At 36.1% G+C, this 19,466-nt stretch overlaps 1 protein-coding gene across 1 annotated transcript in view; it reads right to left on the bottom strand.

The window, feature by feature from the left end:
* ATRNL1 (attractin like 1) overlaps nucleotides 1-19,466 on the bottom strand; it is a gene marked incomplete at both ends in the record, with an annotated part of 490,387 nt that overhangs the window by 47,258 nt on the left and 423,663 nt on the right. Inside the window, one exon of the mRNA XM_084290483.1 lies at nucleotides 5,955-6,069. Coding sequence (XP_084146609.1) covers nucleotides 5,955-6,069 — 115 coding nt within the window. The remainder of the gene's footprint in view (nucleotides 1-5,954; nucleotides 6,070-19,466) is intronic.

The following is a 19,466-nucleotide window of genomic DNA, read 5'->3' as shown; positions in this document are numbered from 1 at the left end:
CCATACATTACACTGTAGGATACCATTTATACATTAACTTTTTTGTTATTTGTTCTTGCATTTTTTTTTCCTTAAATACTCTTTAGATAGCCTTCAACATGAGAAAAAGCCATAAAAGATTCAACATAATGATATATAAGACATTCTGTTGTAGTCATTGTCTTCTGCATTGTCTTATTTACGGTATATTTCCATCAACACTGTTAACATTTTTCTACAAGAAATTTTTTATTCCTCCTTGTTACATGTGACTTTAAATTGGGTTATTTTGCAATAAAAAGGGATTTAGCAGGGTGTGTGTTTTAGCGAGTAGAAATTCATGGGACTTGCTCACCCTTGTCTACAGCTGCCATTTCACTACACACTCAAGACTGCACACATAAGTTCCACATATGGGAATGGGTATTCTTCTCCTTAACATTTAGAAAACACTAACCTATAGTTTTGTTTCAAAGCTTCAGAGAAACTGAGCAATGTCATTAAATATAATATTTATTTCATATTTTAAATAATGCGCCTCTTATAATATGTATTAAATTTTGTATTTTAAACAGTATTAAGAAAGCCTTGTTACTGAAACCCCCATCCAGAGCTAATTGTCTTGTAGAACACTTAATGAGTCGTTATTCATTAAGATGGTGAGTACAGGGAAGGCAGATGGCATGGTAATTTTATCACAGAATCACAGAATCACAGAATTTTTCTAGGTTGGAAGAGACCTCAAGGTCATCGAGTCCAACCTCCAACCTAACGCTAACAGCCCTCCACTAAACCATATCCCTAAGCTCTACATCTAAACGTCTTTTGAAGACTTCCAGGGATGGTGACTCCACCACTTCCCTGGGCAGCCTGTTCCAGTGCCTCACAACCCTTTCAGTGAAGAAGTTCTTCCTAACATCTAACCTAAAACTTCCCTGGCTCAACTTAAGCTCATTCCCCCTCGTCCTGTCACCAGGCACGTGGGAGAACAGGCCAACCCCCACCTCGCTACAGCCTCCCTTGAGGTACCTAAAAAGAGCGATAAGGTCACCCCTGAGCCTCCTCTTCTCCAGGCTGAACAAGCCCAGCTCCCTCAGCCGCTCCTCGTAGGACTTGTTCTCCAGGCCCCTCACCAGCTTTGTCGCCCTTCTCTGACCCGCTCAAGCACCTCGATGTCCTTCTTGTAGCGAGGGGCCCAAAACTGAACACAGTACTCGAGGTGCGGCCTCACCAGAGCTGAGTACAGGGGGACGATCACCTCCCTAGCCCTGCTGGTCACACTGTTCCTGATACAAGCCTGGATGCCGTTGGCCTTCTTGGCCACCTGAGCACACTGCTGGCTCATATTCAGCCGACTATCCACCATCACTCCCAGGTCCTTCTCTGCCTGGCAGCTCTCCAACCATTCCTCTCCCAGCCTGTAGCTCTGCTTGTGGTTATTGCGCCCCAGGTGCAGGACCCGGCACTTGGCCTTGTTGAACTTCATGCAGTTATTGATTCTGTGATCCTACTGTAGCTTGCTGATTAAGTAGGATTGAATGCCAGTTAGTGTGGACAACATTATATAAAGTTCTGTTTTGATTCACATATATCTGAGAGTAACTTTCAGATGGCACTGTTGGAGAGGCCTACTGAACAGGAAAACTTGCTATCAACATTTATATTTGTAACGATAGAATATTGTATGCAGTCTTTTAGGATGCACATTCTACAACCAGTGGAACAAAAATTTCCTCTGAAATTGCTCTAATAATGACTATAATTTATTTAGTTCTTGATTTATATTTGAAGGTTTTATTTTTCATGTATTAAGTTAGATTTATCTCTTTTAGTCATATAGAAGTTGGATGTCCTTTGTGGTTTAATAGAAAGAGAGAAACGTTCATTCAGAGACCATTCAACTCACCGTCTTAATGGACAAATACCTTTACTGGGTGCTCTACCACTTCTACCTGCTAGGGACATTTTGCCATGTGAAAGTAATGTATCAACATGTAAATAATTCGTAAATTGCATCCCTTGATTCTGTATTATTTTGAAGTGCTCCAGAATTCTTATTTCTCCCTTTAGAGTATTTACTATCCTTCAAAAATGCTGAAAACATTTATCACAGAGTTTTATAAACTTTTTCCTACAACACCTTGATACCTCAAAGTGTGGGATTTAGCTGTCTTTAATAATAATGATGACATAACCACAGTTCTTTTAGCAGAATTTATCACACTACCAGGCTATTCTTTCTCTATTGCCCAATGTATCACCAATGTTGTATTAAGACCTTCAAGGAGTTATTCTTGGTCTTGCCACTGCTGCTAATCCATGGGCACATTTTTCTATTAAGTAATTTTCACATTAAGTAATTTATATATTATCTTCATGTTCCTCCTATATTTTTCTCTAGCTTTTGTTCAATACTCTTTGAGATGTATAATTTAGCTCTTTCTAGAGATCTGGTTGCAGCTGCTGTCATTATTAGATCTCTCTTGATATTAAGAAATGTTAAAGCTATTTGAAGCATGGGGTCAGACATTACAACAAGAACAGATGATCTTTAGTTTCCAGTCTATCATAAAACCTGCAGGACATTTGTGTTGTATATCTTCCCACAAGTGGTTTATTTTTCCGCTATACACACACACAGATGCATGCATATTATTATACACATGGATTGTATAAAGAATCCATATTTTCATGAACCTCTGAGTTTTCATCATGTCTGATTGCTCAGGTGCAGTGCCACCAAGGAGACAATTGAAGAATGAGAAAACTATGTTCTATTTCTCTAGCCATGACTGAGAAATTTAGTTTTATCACTGTTAACATTCCTTAATATTTTTCATTTATTGTTTTATTTTATAATTTTGTTCTAATTTCTGCTTTTATCCAAGCAAAATTTAATTTAAAACTAGTTCCTACTCTGGATAAATATAGTTAGATTACCAGTATCCTCTTCTAGTACACCTACCAGAATATATAAGGCCTTCTGTACCACACCTAATGTCATACAATGGAAACATTTATCGACTTTCCAGATTTTCAGGATGTTTAACTGTACAAATTGTTCCATCTTTGAAAAATGTGACTTAGAATGAATACTGTTTCTTTTTTTGCATTAAATTCAATTTTATCAATATTTCACCTGAATCTACATGACCAATCTCTATAAGACCTATCTTGAATCACATATTAATCTTAAATATTTTAATTTCATCAACCCAGTACTGATTTGTATCCTCATAGCACTAGCACTTAGAACTAAACAATACAGAAGTCTTCTGTAAAGATCTGAGCATTTTGTGCAGGATGTAGAGAACACTCAGATCTCCACTGGGACATATGGTCTCTCCTAGAGAAGTTTTTCCCTTGCACAGCCTTTGGTCAAAGCCCACCATCTGTAGTTTCAAGTTTTCTTCCAGCTGCTGATAAAGGTGAAGTATAGAACATATGCTGCAGAAACAGTAACCTTTACATTGGATTTATTATTATTATTATTATTTTTAACATTCAGTGAGACATTGTCCAGAAAATATTTGTTAGCGTAAACCTTGGAAAAAAACAAAATTCACTTTTGAGCAAACTAGAATGTTAAAAGTGTATGGGTATAACTTCAATAACTTCAGAAGAGTGTAGATTAGTTATTTGTGGAAAATATTACATTTTCTTCAAAATCAGGAACGCTAATGCAGAACAATACAGACATTCTCTCTTTGTATTTCAGACACACACACATATAAGAAATGAAACACAGTCTCACACTGTGAACTGAGAATCAGTGTCGTTGACATATCATTCAAATAAATATGTTTGACACACTGTCAGTTTTATCCTAGAATGATCCCAATGAGCTTGAAAATGATTATATGCAAGCAATAGAAGCATCTAAAATTACTTGGAAAGACATAATTACTGAACATACTACTTCCATCCACCTAAGTATCATTGTTTTAACCTAGCTTAGGTCAGAAGGGAAACCAACTGCATAGCAAACATATGTCTGCTGCACAAAACTTCCACATCATTTCAAATAACTTGGCACAGTTCACAGCATCTGCTCCCAGGAAGCCCAGGAAAGAAGCAGCAGGTAGTGCTGCAGGACAGGAATGAAGTGAATTAGTAGAGCTACAGGTATGCCAACAAACTTGCATAATAGCTTCTGCCTAGACTATGCATGGTTACATACAGTGAAAACAGTCCATGAGTACCAAAATTCATTACACTTAAGAAAAATGATTATAGCAATATAATCTAATGCTTGAATCACCATGGTTGCATACCTCAAATGTTCCTATTTGCTTTTGACCCTGAACAAAGTAGAAAATAGAGGACATAATGCACTTTAAGAAGAGGTATATTCTTCCACGTGTTGAGAATCTTTGAAAATGACACATCTGTTGCATTGCTGAACCCAACTAATGTTTGAAAAGCCTACTCCCTCCATGCCTCATGTGCAGCACAGAACAGCAATTACTTAAAAAAACTATAAATAGTAAATAGAAACTGATTATGATATAACTAGTTAAGCACATTTTGCTACAGAAGAGCACATCATAGGTAAGTTTGAAAACGACAAAAGCATATTAAGCTCCAGTTCAACAATTACTTTTAATTTCCTTTCATAATGTTTTTCCTTGTTGTAAGATTATAAACACCTTTGTTTCTTTTTCATTTCCTTAAAACATGAAGAGGGAATACTTTAAATGTCCTTCCTCCTTCATTGCTGCTGTCAGAGCACTTACATTTATATACTTCCACCAGGAAATGCATTTGTCAAAGTATCAGTAACACTTTCATTTTCATAGCACTTCCAGAAATGATATTCCAAGCCATAAATGACATTTTAAGAACAAAATCCTCATCTCAGGACTCAGGGAAATGCAAACAACAATTAACAAACAAGAGATAGTTATCTGTCCCAAAGGAGAAGAGAGAACACTCAGCTGAGCTTACTTTCAACAAAAGTCACCCAAGTCTGCCCTCATCATCATTACTCAATACTTTCTATCTCTTTAATAAATTTTTGAAGGTTAAAATAACAACTAACTTTTTGGCTCTTAATAATAAAAGTTAGTCCTAAAGCATATTTTCTAGCTTATGAGTATTTGGGGTTCGTATCATGCATCTTATTGTTCATTACAAAGGTGTTCATTTTGGCAAACACTCCAGTGAACTCTGTAATAGTAAACTGCTCATCTGTGTAGTGTCAGATCATTGTCTAAATTTTCTTATCATGACCATTTTGTATCATATCATTATAATATCAGTATTTAAAGGATTAAAAAAAAAATGAATTTATGTATCTGTTGTTTAGAATGTATTTTATAAGAATGGCTGTAATGGTTCTTTACAACAATCTAGCATAGATGAGATAAGGTAGGTTACCATGAGAAGTATTTCCAGGTAATGCAAATGCTGCTTTAAAATGAGCTGGGATCATTTCCAATGTGAACACCTTCCTAATAAAGCAGGCATATTCAGTCAAAAATCCCAGGTTTCATCCAACAGGCATTCTGGGAAATGTTAATATTTTAATTGAATCCTGGTCAGCACAGCACTGGGAATAATTTCTCTTGGTGAAAAGGAACTTAACCAGAAGTTAGTGCACTAAACACTAACTTGAAGTGAGAATAAGCATTGGTATTCCCTTTATAGCTCCATTTACAGCAGCTGAATTGAAATTGCAGAAGTGGCTGCATATGAAAGTGTTTTGTCCTGCGAAAATTCGGTACACAAACATTATTTCAGGAAGTGCTGATGTATGTCATTGCACATCAGCCTTGTTTGATCATTGGGCTTTTTATGTGCTATACCACATCAAATTCCAGCTGAAAATTCCTCATTAAACATTGACCTGCATTAAACACCATGACTGCGTAGCCCCTTGCATTCATAGACTGTGCCATTATTTTGCATCTGCTCAGTTGTCCAAGACTGCATTGCATGAGGACAGAGATAATGCTCACCATCATGAACCTTACCTGACTGACCCGGGGGTGGGACTCCTGATGATCCTCTGGGCAGACATAAAAATACCGTGAGGACAGCTGCTTTGTTTCCTGAACATGGCTCGATAGCAATTGGTTTAGGAGCACCCTGTAAAAGGAAGGCACTTATGTAAAGGTTTGTAGGGATTTCAGTTATATTTTCTACTTGTACTTCTTTATTTTAAGGTTCGTTGTAACAGCATGAAGATTTTTTTCCCCAATTAGCTCTTTGCATTTAAGCAGATTGTCCTACTCATGTTCATTGACTTAAAAATGGGCTTTAACAGCCCACACTGCAAATCTAATCAAACAGAAAAAATGAAATGATCATAAAGACAACAAAATTATTCTTCTAATTTTATAGCTCACTAAATCTAGCAGTTTCAACTTCTTAGACTTAGAAAATCACAACATATTTTCGGTACACACAGTGGGGTCTGAGAGTACTAGAATTTCCCATATTCTAAGAAGCAGAAGTACCAAGCCTAAAAGAAATGTACTTCATCAACCAGCTGTTACCTAGCCTTCCTGATGTCAAAACTAAAAAATGAGTAGATAGATAGAGATCTGGGAAACTTAAGATCCATCTTAAGTTTCCCAGACCAGTAAGACTTCCTTCTGTCTGTCTTGGTAAGCAAGTGATTTCTGTGAGGCAGGTTCTTTCTGAATGTTCTGCACACACCGAAAACAGGTGCAATGTTACTTTAATTTAAATAAACTTACAAACTCCCTGTGAATGTTGCCTGCATGATTATCATCTTACTTTGTCTCATATACGACTATGATAACAACACTTTTGCTGGTAGGAGGTATGTGCTGTTACTAAGCATCTCTCTCTTATTAGCTATATAGATCTTTTAATTTGCAGTTAGCTGTCAACTGAATGGTTGCTGCCATATTGTTCTCAAGTTACCAAGACTGAGGGTACTAGGAGCTAGGAAGCAGAGCAACCTACAAAGCAATAGAGTAAGTTTCTAATATGACAATTTACAATGTTTTCATATTTACATGTTTCCATATTTTGAGCTCGCTATGAGACAGGCATTTCACTTTTAAGAGCTTAAATATTTAGTCAACCCTTAAAGATATTTCTGAAAACATTAGGTCAAAATCAGCGTAAGCATTTCTCTCTTTCTTGTTTGTAAATTTTTAGAATGTATGTCATGTTCCAAGGCAAAATACCAGTTTGATGTTTTCATTCAAAATTCAAAGCCACAAAACTTTCCATTTACATGCAAAATGCAAAGTATATATAAAATGTCAACTGATTCAAATATATGAAGAAGAATGATAGTTTAGCTCAGTAAAATACAGTGAAATACTAGATATAAAGAAAACAAAGGAGCTTCCATCATGTGAAGCAATTATCATTTTCTATTTTTCTACATCCCAGTAACCAACATTTATTACTGCTCAGTGGAGATAAGGAAATAGAGAATATTGCAATAAATTGAGCAATAGATAAATATACTTAATTTTACTACCTGGTCATATTTGAAAGGCATGTTTGTAGATTCATTTGAGGTGATAACATTAAAATAACTTGGGTGAGAAGTGTCATCTAATTTAAAATTGCCGAGACACAGTGATTGACAACCTATATTAACTAAAAACTTACCAAATGATGACACTATAAATGTAAAACCCCAGAAGTTTTAGCTAACAACAGTCACTTTCAAAAAACAGCATAAGAAATGTTTATTAAACTGATTAAACTAAATCTGAGGCATTTAATTTAATTTTCTGTAAATCAGTGGCCAAATGTTTGCCAAAGAAACAGAAGAGGAGAATGGATTCTGTGTTTTCTAAGCTGGTGTATATCCATTGACTTACATCAATCTATGATCAGTAAAACACCTAGACAGGTATTGCTGTGTGATATGACTCTATACCAAAAGAAATGCAGAAAGGTGGGTGAAAAGAGCCATACTAAAATTAAAAGCATTGATTGCACACACAGAAAAGCAGTATCAGTGGATTACAGGAAAATAAATGGTGTGGGAAAATTTTCTTAAGGTTTCTTTGACTTATGCTGAAGGGCAATGTAAAAAACAATAAATAAAATTCTTCTGATCATGGCATTAATATAGAAAAGGTCTTGATGGGATCATTCAGATTAGCAGCTAGTTTGTGCCCTGGGCAGTTTAAATCTAATCAGACAAGCATAGGCATAGGGTAATATAATACAAAATACCAGTCCTGACAGCAGTCAGTGTAAACCTCTCTGATAACTTCTACTATTCTATGCGTTCATTCACTCCTATATATTGCACTTTCAATTGTCAAAATAGATGGCTTCCCAACTGCTCCACCAGGCAGCACCTCCACCTCCCCAAGACCTAAACACATGCCGTTAACTCCAGCACTTTTTCCTAGTTCCCTCTTCCCAACCATCCAGACAGGGATACAGCTCCATGCCAGTTAAGCATAGCTCACTGTCGCCCTGTGCTTCCTACTTCACCTTGTAGCATCCCTGAAACCTGAAAGAGCATTTGCTATTAAAAGAATTAGTATTAGTAGTGCAAATAATGGAGCATTTAAGTCATCTCTCCCGATCTCTCACAAAAGCAAATAAAATAACATGATTCTATTTATGCCTGTCAGTGTTGAAGAGGCATTTGTATAATGCCCTCAATAACATGCTTTAACTTCTGGTTAGCCCTGAAGTAGTCAGGCAGTTGGACTATAGATCATCTTTGAAGATCCCTTCCAATTGAACTATTCTGTTCTATCTTATTTAAAAAGACAGACAAAATGAAATCTTCATTTTAAATTGGAATTTGAAATACAGTATACACAGACATAGCAATGAAAGGAACAAATTTATCATTATGTCTTTTAATTTGATGAAAAATTGTTGAATGATATGTCAAACTGATGTTTTATATTGCTGTGCAGTATATAACCTTTCATTAACATGTCCTGTCAATTTCCGTTTGAAGTTTACATCAATACTTTTCTAAACAAAATTGGAGGAAACTTTCAGATAAATATTTTTTTTCAGAGGACCTCATCCAAAAATCACATACAGTAGGAATTTTCTATTTGTGCTTAAAAATTCGGATTCTTTATGAAACATTATGACTGAAAAAGGAGACGTATAATCGTACCTCACATCATTTAGATTTGCTAGCAAAAAGCCAGAGAAGCATAGAGCAAATGATAATAATTTAGATTCTCCGAGGTTTGTCAGTTGTTTAAAGATAAATACATAACCATGAATCAAAGTTATTTCCTAGTGACATAACATGTTCTCTGAAATGTACCATTTATCATGCATTTTCCACATTTTTATTTTTTTATTTTTTTTGGAAGAGATAAGGCACATGTTTGTTTGCCCAAAGCACTTACCTACCGTGATTTACTTACTAGAATTATCAGCTTTTTTTCCCCTACACCAAAAAAAAAAAAAAAAAAGTGACTTCTGCTTTTGCCAAAAAGCACAAATGACAATCACAGAGTTAATAAAACTTTATCAGTAGAATGCAGAATAAACAAATACTTGTCTTATTAAACAACACTTTGCTTTTATATCCCCTTTCTTACACACAACTGACAGAGAAAGAGGTACATCAGGTGGGAATGTGAAAAGGAAGGAGAAGAAAACCAGAAAAGGATAAAAGGGTCAAAGAGTATATATTAATATAATTATTGCTAGTGACAAGAAAAAACTAAGTTAGCAGACGTTGACAATAAAAAAGGGAGAAAATAGGGAATAAAACTGAGAGTAAATAAGAATAAAATTTAAATTTCTACTTAATTATTTAGTCAGAGAACTAAGTGTCAGAAGAATTCTGCCCAAGGTTCACCATTTTTATCAGAGAAAAATTTCTCCACTCTTCAGATTTTTTTCAGAAAATCTAGCTGAAGTCCAGCAGCCTGGGTGAGGTTGTGAGGAATTAATAAGCTTTGGGAAGATTCTTTGCTTGCCCCTGATTTGTTTCTAAAAAAAAGAAATTTTGGCCTTCCCCACTCCCCCACCCCTCCCCTCTCACCACAAAGCACAGATAACAGTACTACTGTTACTGGCATAAAAACAGCCATACCTGAATTAAAATAGTTATTACTATTAAGTTATCACATCTGCTTTGTAGTGACAAGGAAGTAATAAAACAGGTTTATTTTTAATTTAGGTATTGGAAACTCCATCAAACCTTGCATTGTGTTTAAGCACACAGCCCAAGAAAAAAATGGTCAATGTATTCTGCCATTCTTAGCTGGCAGAATGGGCAACAGAAGGCAGCAGCATGAAAGGGTGAGAGGAGCAGGAGAAGGTAACAATGACCAAGAAGATGTTCATAGATCAGCTATAAGAGTTTAGAACCTCTTTGGTTGCAATGAACCAACACTTTGACGTTAATTCTCATCTATCAATTAAAATACTTTCTAAACTATGAATATGGGAAAGGGAAAATTGTAAAGGGTTTTAGTTCCATCTGTATTCCAAGAAGTGGTTTCTTACAGAAGTGCTGTAGAAATTCAGATTTTCAGTGTGTGTGTGTGTTTCTGTTCAGCATTCTAAGTTAGGTGCATCCAATTTTTAAAAGTGTGTTATTATACCATAAGACAAATCACGTAAAACTAAATGGCTCCTATCTCTTGCCAAAAAAGCAATTAGAAAATTGAATCAAGGAATTAAGGATTAATGTGAGCATGTTACACCTGTCAGCAGTAATAAGTATTTTGACAAGAACAGAATAAAGTTTGACAATGTGCACAAATACAGATCTGATATATAAATCAAGTATTAAAATATAAACAACTATGCATTAATCACTTCAATGTTTCCTAACTAAAATGGTTTTAGAACTGCTTGCAAGAATTGACTATAAATGAAATTTCATCTCTTCTTTTTTTAAAAAAAAATAAAATTGACTTATTCTTTTTGTTTTAGTAATAAATTATGATGATATAAACTTAGTTTTTAATCATATTATTAATGCAGAATTAGTCAGGTGAATTCCACATAAACTAGGCTTGATGGCTTGGCAAATAAGCAATCCTGTTATGACAGGATTAATACCAGACCTTGAACATAAAAAAGCACTTTTCTGCACCTCAATGTGCAAGACTTCAGAGGGAAGAAAAGAAAACAGGAAACAAAAGACTATGTCTTCTGAAGAGGTAAGGAACGTAGAAAAGAAGGAAGGGTGTAATTCATACAGTTATGTTACAAGTACGCACATCTTCCTTTTCTCTTACCTTCAGGTTCTTTTCCTGAATTCTTTGGTTATTTTCTGGCTTTCTTGATTTATTTGTAATAAGGAAGTCTCAAATTCAGAAAAGAACTTGAATGCTTAGGCTGGATTTTGACCAAATTTAGGTACCTACATGCAAAATCAAGAGCCTTAAAACCCTGTAAATATCGTAGTTTCACTATTAATATTTTCCCAACAGTGGAAACTCTCCTTCACCTGCCCAGGCACATCCTCATCTCTCTTACACCTACTCAGGATACATTGGCATTTCTGCAACTCTCCTAGATGTGGAGCTTGAGCTGAGAAGCTGTTTGGTAAAACACATTTATCAAATGAGGCTTTACAATACACTTGTGGCCACTTTCTTTTAAAATACAGCTGAAGTCAGAGGCAGCTCTGTTCTTCACAGAAAAACATGTTCTTCTTGTTCTCCTGGTTTTCCTGTTCTGCATTTAGTAAATGTTTGTTTGAGGTAAAATACTCCAGGCTATAGTTAAAGATGGAGAGCAAAATTCTGTGAATGGTCTGACTGTCTCCAGTGGAGTAAAGGCAGACTTTTGAACAGTGCAGAAGAGGAAAAGAAAATTGATCCCCTCAAGTTCGTAGAACTGCATTGATGTAATTTGTTTGGGGCTTTTTTGGCTATTTTGCTGGAGAAACTCCAAATGTCATTAGCACAGCTATCCTGCCAAGAGGAGAGGATAGGCAACTCTCACCAGAAGCCAACCCCCATCCTGTCCCCACCTGACTTCCCCAAAGTTTATTTGCCAAGAGAAGCAAAACCAATGGTACTGGACAGTACCATTAATGAGAAAGGAACAAGATGGTGTCCACTCCTTCCAGCAGCATCTTACTGCTTTAACAGCTCCTGCTGCTGCCCTGAAGCACCTGGCACACCTGAAACAAGGCAATGCCTCAGATAGAAACAGAGACTGTAATCAGTACTTCTGTTTTCTTTGACTATCGGTGTTATACTGCATTGCTATTCTAAATGTTGGGTATGCATGAACTAACAGTCATTAAAATTCTTCTTCTGAATATGAGCTCAGCTACCCAAAATTTTCGACAATTTTCTCCGCAGATTTATGTGAGGAGTAATCATAGAATAGTTTGGGTTGGAAGGGACCTCTAAAGACATTGCAGTTCCTACCCTCCTGCCATGAGCAAGTACACCTCCCACGAGACCAGGCTGCCCAAAGTCCCATCCAGCCTCGCCTTGAACACTTCCAGGGATGGAGCATCCATAGCTTCTCTGGTCAGCTTGTTCCAAGTGCCCTCATAGTAAGGAATTTCTTCCTAATATCTAATCTAAATCTACCCTCTTTTTGTTTAAAACTGTTACCTCTTGTCCTATCACTACACTTAACGAGCCTTAATGACTGCAACAGGAAAAAAAATGCCTTCACCAAATATTGTTTATGCTCCAGCAGATGTACCTTTTAGGAAATACTGCTACAGAATCAATCAGCAAAGCCACAACTCTGGCCAGCACAGGAAGTGACAGTTCTTCATATGACCCTAGGGTTCTACTGAAATTATAGGTATTCACTAAAGATTTTCACTGCATCCATCCCACAGAGTTCCTTTCACAATTAGTGAGTGGAAAGCTTTAACTCAGCTTAACCTGCAAGAATGGCCCAGAGCCTAAGAGTTATCAATGCTTTGTGGTTCTGCACTGCAGTGTCTCTTGCTTGAGGATCTCTTAATGATTTATAACCCTAGTTAATGAGGTCTCACCCAGGTAAGGTGCATATCCACTTTACCTAGAGCAGTAAAAGCTGAAAAGCATGGCTTTGACTATCTTAAAATTCTTCCACCTATACTGGAGAACGCTTGAGGCAACTGCCTTGATCCTGCAAATCACCAAGCCAGCACTGATTTCCTGGGAGGAGTCTATCAGCTCTCCTTGACCTTCAGGAGGAGCTAGTATCCTCTGAAAATTTCTATAGCAGCTGATGGAGCTAAGACCAACAAGCTAATGTAAAGGAATAAGACCAATATCATTACACTAACATTTCAACATTTCTTACAGATCTATTTTTTTTTTTTTTTTACAATGAATTATCTTTTCAAACCAATTTTGCACCATTCTTTTAGCAGAATATAAATCTCAGTTAATTTCCTCATTTCAAAATAGCCATGGAAATCTTACACATATTGGTGTATTACTTTCCACAAGAAAAACAGTGGGAATTAGAAATAAAAAGAACACAGTATAATTTAACAAGCTGTGATTATGGTAGCAGTGATCAAAACACATTGTTATCCTTCAGCTTATTGTTTTACCTCTCTGTTGTAACTATACCAATATGTACTAATAGGTTGCATTCTTTTTGCAGTCTTCTGATTAGAATGGTTGTCAGTTATCAAAGGTTATGTACTAATGTTGAATTTATGTATCAATTTGAAAGTGTTTTTACCCAGAAGAGCTGTATTTCTATTACATGAACCATATTTATTTGAAAAAAAAAAAAAAAAAGTATATTTATTTGCAACAAAGTTATTCTGTCTCAGTTCACCTAATAAGAGACTTCATTTCAAAAGCTAATACTGTTTAAGATAGCACTTCACTAGCAAGAGAGTTGTGAATTAAGACTAAGCTACAAGGAACACTTGCATTTCAATGGGGTTTCCAGAAAGAACTCCAAGCCAGGTTTCCTATTAAAGCTTGCATCCATTTGCCTAGAGGTGTTTTTGTTTGTTTCCTTGAATTGTGACACTAATGTGAACCATCCGGCAATTTCCTTGACTTTCACAACTGGTTGAATGGAATGCAAAACACAAGTTAAATCAAAACATCAGATGGCTGTAAGGCATGTTGTATTTCATTTCTTTTCTGTGTGTTCATGTATATAGTTTCCTATCTATTCATCCTGTTAAATAAACTTGGGTTTACTTTACTGTTATATCTTTCCCACTCATAAGAGCAATTTCAGGTTAATCTGCAAAATATTGGATGTAACTTCCAGTGGAAGGTGTGCGTAGCAATTGTACTGGATTACTGCCAGAGGAGTCCCCAAGAGCCTCCAGAACACTCTCCTATTAAGCTGTCTGAGTCTGATTAAAGGTTGGCAATGCTAGTGTCCAGTTTGTGAAAAGAAATTTGTCTTGGCAGCAGCTAGCTAGATCCTGTTGGGAAAAACATCTGAGACCCTATGTCTGTGGCATATACCAAGCATCATGTATCCTCAGATACTTTCCTGTAAACACTTCTTCCTACTGCCATTTCAAATTCTGTAAGTCAAAGTGGTGTTGTGCAGTGAAGTGATGCTAATGGGCATTTGTTTCCCAGATGGGTATATCTGTTGGATCTCCAAGGATTAGAAACAAGAAGTGGAAAATTTCATTATTCCTTCACAATTCAGCCTTAAAGGCTCACATCTATGAAAACTTACATTTTTACTGCTGACAAATCACTGACAGCCCATCACTGTTAGAACTTTGGCTGATCAATTAAAACCAGATTGTTGCTGCTGTGCATCCCAGTGAGTTACTTTACCACCGATTGCCTGCAAGAAGAAGACATGGTCCCTCCGTAACCACTTCTGCCTTTTCAGTGTGAGAAAGATGAAGTATCAGGTGCAGTTTAAATTCTGCGTAACTTGCAGGCTAAAAAGGGTGGCTGTGGTGTCTGGCATCAGGGGAATTCTGAGCTCAGGATAAGCACGGTGCAGGTTAGTTTCTTTGGGAGCAAAAGCAAACTGATTCAGCTACAGATTTCTAATATGTACATTAGGCAGAAAAACTTGGGCTGTCTTTTACTTGGGGTAGATCATAAAATTTCAATCTGTCATTGCTACAATGACTCTAGGAGAGAATTGAAAAGTTCTGACTAGAAGGTGCCTGTGCAGCATTCTAGAATCGTTAAAAATATGGTTTAATTATGAATTAGGAGATCTATACCAGACTTGAGAGGTTAGAAAAGGCAAGTAGCCTCAAATTATTGTGCTGTATTTTGCATTTCTTGCAAAGAAAATATAGTACACCATATGCCATCCATAATACATCCTTAGTGAACTTTTCTTCTGCAATGTCTTTTAAGGTTCTTTTGTAACCTCCTGGCCACACGCAGGATGCTTAGTGAATGATAAATTAAAACATTTATACCTGGAATCATAATAATAATAATAAAAAGAACTAAATCAAGACACATTGTGAAAGCTAGCTGTCAGCAGAACGGATTAAAGTGCAAACTTAGCAATATTCTTAATGCAAGAAAAAAAATACTAATAGCACCAGAATAACAAATGACTTTCTATCACTTTCTATCATGACAATATACACAGATCACAGCCTACAGAACATAGGGAAGACATGAACTGAATGCCTCAAAGCATGACATAGAATTTCTTTTGATTGTCCTATAAAATGTGTTCTTTTTAAATGCCAGAACATCATTCTGAAACAAATTACCCCACTGTTTAAGATCTGTAAGCACAATGAAGTTTTTGTGACACATGACCATGTGTTGGATATTGTGCATAAGATAATAGCTGCTCCAGCAGCAGGAAGAAGAAAAAATCAGACTTGTCTGCCCCAAGGAAAAATCACATGATGGGAGCAAAAGGGAACGTAGTTTTGCTCTAACATATAGTAGAAGCAGCATGTGTTGAAATGCTGTTTCTTTTAATGAACACATTTTAATGTTCATCACTAGAGGTGGAAAGGGAGAGGGCAGCCTGGCAGGATCATGATAGCACAGCCAGACCTTTGTAAAGGTGTTGCAAGTTGCATCTCTCACTTTCCTCCCTTGAGGACCTCCTACTCGGGCCCATTCACCAATTTGAAAGCATGACTGGGTATAGTTTTACACTTGAATCTTACGAGTTAATTAAAATCTCAAATATCTATGAGATAATCCTCAGCTGTCTAAATCAGTACAACACACAAATAGTACCAGAAATATGTTGATTTATTGTAACTACAAATCTGACACAATTTTATTATTTTCTTAATAGTTTCTTTGAAAAATCCAGAAAATTAACTCAAACTCAGGTATTATCACTTAATGATATTTTACAAGATGGCTTCCCATGAAGATTGTTAACACCTACACTGGTCACAAACATATTAGAAACTCCATTGAAAAACAACAAGAAAGTAAACTTTTCCTTAAAGAATCTAATCTGACAAATAATTAGACACATGAGAATTGGTGTTTGGTGAAGCTGTTGCATTAAAACAAACAGGATTATTCGCATGAATGAAATTGTTTATGCACATTACTCATATTGGCCTAACATGAGAACATGGATTTTTTTTTAAGGTAGTTTATAAAAATAAGAAAAAAAAATCTTCCTTTAAAATATTACAAGATCTACATCATTTTTACTAAGCCAGCAAAGAGCATAAAGGATTCAGCATAAAGGATTTGCTGAAGTTGGATGTCCTCAATCTCCCTTACTTGACTTATGTAGAAAGTGTCACTTTTTTTTTTTTTTTTGAGAAAATACTGTATTCCAAAGCATGCTTAGCCTCTTGAGCACTGCTAACTGAAAACGAGTAGCTTGATTATGTTTCCATAGCTTTTTTCTGCTTGTACTTCTGTTCCATTTGTGTTTCCTATGACACAGCAGGGAACTTCTCATTACTTTATATTTTTATTATTTTATTCAGTAGGTTACTATAGAGTCACCACCAACAAAAACAATTGAATTCTATAGACTCCATTCTTAATGCATGAAAGTACAGAAAAACTTGTTATTTTGTTTAAGGTAATGTTCTAGCCTGAAAGTTTACGTTGTAAAGCCCACAAGTTCCCAGAAATGGTATGCAATTTTTTTTCAAAAGACATACCATTTTCACAGTAATTTGGCCATCTTTTTTTAAAAGAGTTTCCTTGAAAATTCACAGATTTTTTTCTTGATTGGAGTTTGATTCAAATTCTTGCATTCCATCAATATGGAATTGAATATTTGTACTTCATCTCATATACATATAAATATATACATATACACACATTTCTAACCAAACGGTTTCTTTTACCCTAGTTTTGTACATAGGTTTTAACCTGCTGCCAAGAGTAAAACAGAGGAATGCTCATTCTGATGCTCATTCTGTACTTCTGTCAAGAGAATAGAACAGATTTACTTTTTGCTATATGTAAGCTCTGATTTAGTTTAGTAGTGACTACTATTAGGCTAGTCATGCATTTCATCATTATTTCTAATTCCTCTTCCCTTTTCCCTCCCCTTCACAACACTTTCCCCAATCTTATGGTGCTCTTTCCTTGAAAATAAATGCCCCATATCAAATGTCACTGGCTAATACAATAAGCAGAAGGAGCAGGATCTTATTTACTTAAACAACAGCTGAGATTTGAGATCAGTCATCAAGCAGATGTTATTTCTGAAGTTGAAAGTGTTCATGATTATTGTTACTATAGAAACCAAGCTTTGTAAAATATTCCAAACAAACACTTCTTTATTAGCTAGCAATGTGACTACAGTGCTCTGCATTACACTGCATCCCACGGTAAGTTATCAATTGCACGTATTTTCTTTCTGGTTATTTGCTTTCAATAGTGACTACAAGACAGAATTTCTACAGGTCTTACAAGATACTGTATCACAATACCAGTCATCCATAAAATGACACACACTGTACTCATTCAACGCTAAACTCCAGCCTGTTTCATTTCCCCCTTTCTGTGGGCAGCCACTCAAATCAGTGCTTCCCTGTTTAGCAGCAGTGAAAAACAGGAACCCACTGCTAATTCCTGTGGTTAGATCAGCAGCACAAAACCAGCAGTGGTTGTTAAATGCCAGCCCCAGCCTCTTTAGCAATTAAACCCTTCTTCATAGACTTTGTGAAGCTTGTGCGTCACTCAAAAAGCATCTTTCAGTGGCTAGTTATGGTATCATAACCAGCAGTCTCAGACTTAATGCTTTATTTTCTAACCATACTAGAAGAGTGAAAATATGAATCTTTGTTCCAGCACAGCCAGGGGGACTCCAGCAGTGCTGGATCCCTCATTGCATCCCCAAGTGCAGGGCTGGTCACAAGAAACACTGCCAGGTGACTTCGAAATGCTACAGCCTGTGCCCACGGCAAGGGGCAGGTAAAGCCCCGTTAGACCAACCTGCATTGAAACCACCTCACTCTTGCTACAATTAAATACCTACCATCTACCGGATTGTAGATCACAGGGCAAACTTCAAACAGAAGTTCAGCAGGTTGAAGCTGACTTGATTGTATACCATGTAGAAAGGAAAACTGTAGTTAAGGCTACCCAAGCAAATTAGAAGAAATTTTATTATAGAATATATGCATAATATTGATATTAGTAAACAGTCCTCTGAGGTGTTGCTGTTTCAGAGAAATCCTTAGAAAGGATAAAATGGTATTAATATTAATGTTTCAAAGTATAGATATATTCAACTGGTATCAACTTCTGGTTATTCTATGTTTTTTATATTCTGATTATTATAATTTAAATTTGAAAGCTGTTTTTTGATTTTGAACCTACTGTCATGTGCTCATAACTTCCTTCAACTTTCTACACTGTGTTTAGGTTCAAATAGGACAATTTTGCTCAGTCTTTCAGAAACTTCTCAGCTATCTTTGAGATGTGGGCCAATTAACATTTTCTTCTAATACCAGTTCTATCCAAGGCTTATAATTTAATTTAAAACTTGGCCCTGACTCAGGTAACATCAAGGATTCCTCCTTTTCATTACTGCAAAACAAAACTGTTTCAAAATGCAGTGATACGATCAGAATTAGATTTCCATAAAAATATACAGAAGTATAGAAATACGCGTGCCACTGATAATCTATTTTAACACACAATACTGCCGCAGTGAGGCAAGTATTAAGCGCAACTAAGAAGTCAGTTAAAAAAGTTTAATTGTGATGTGCTGTCTGCACCTGTATGATGAAGATAATAAAAAATATATAATCCATAAGTCATTTTAGGTGTGAAGAAGGTGTGGCAAAAGATGTTTTGGAAACAGATCACAAAGAAGGAGTACTGCAGGCATGTTTTATGAAGACGGTTACTATTTAGAGGTCATCATGTGGGTCTGAATGCAAAGAATGCAAATAAGGGTCGGCAAATGCCCCAATCAACACTCAATAAGGAAAGTGCTGTAGGGAAGTGCTGTAGCTACAGGTAGGTTGAAGTTTCAGAGAACATACAAGTTATCTTTTGAATGCTATCTTTTAAGCTATCTTTAAATACACTGAGAACATCTTAACTGATTCTATGTCTGTGATGTAGTTTATGCTTTCTCCATGGAGGAAAAGCTTCCAAGCTTTTAGCTACATAGGATTAATGTGGGAAAAGGAAGTGGGCTACATAGGATTA

This window comes from Netta rufina, assembly GCF_964035555.1.
Source record: "Netta rufina genome assembly, chromosome: 7".
Lineage (NCBI taxonomy): Eukaryota > Metazoa > Chordata > Aves > Anseriformes > Anatidae > Netta > Netta rufina.
The sequence above is the reverse complement of the archived record's forward strand: the minus strand, read 5'-3'. Positions and strand labels throughout refer to the sequence as shown.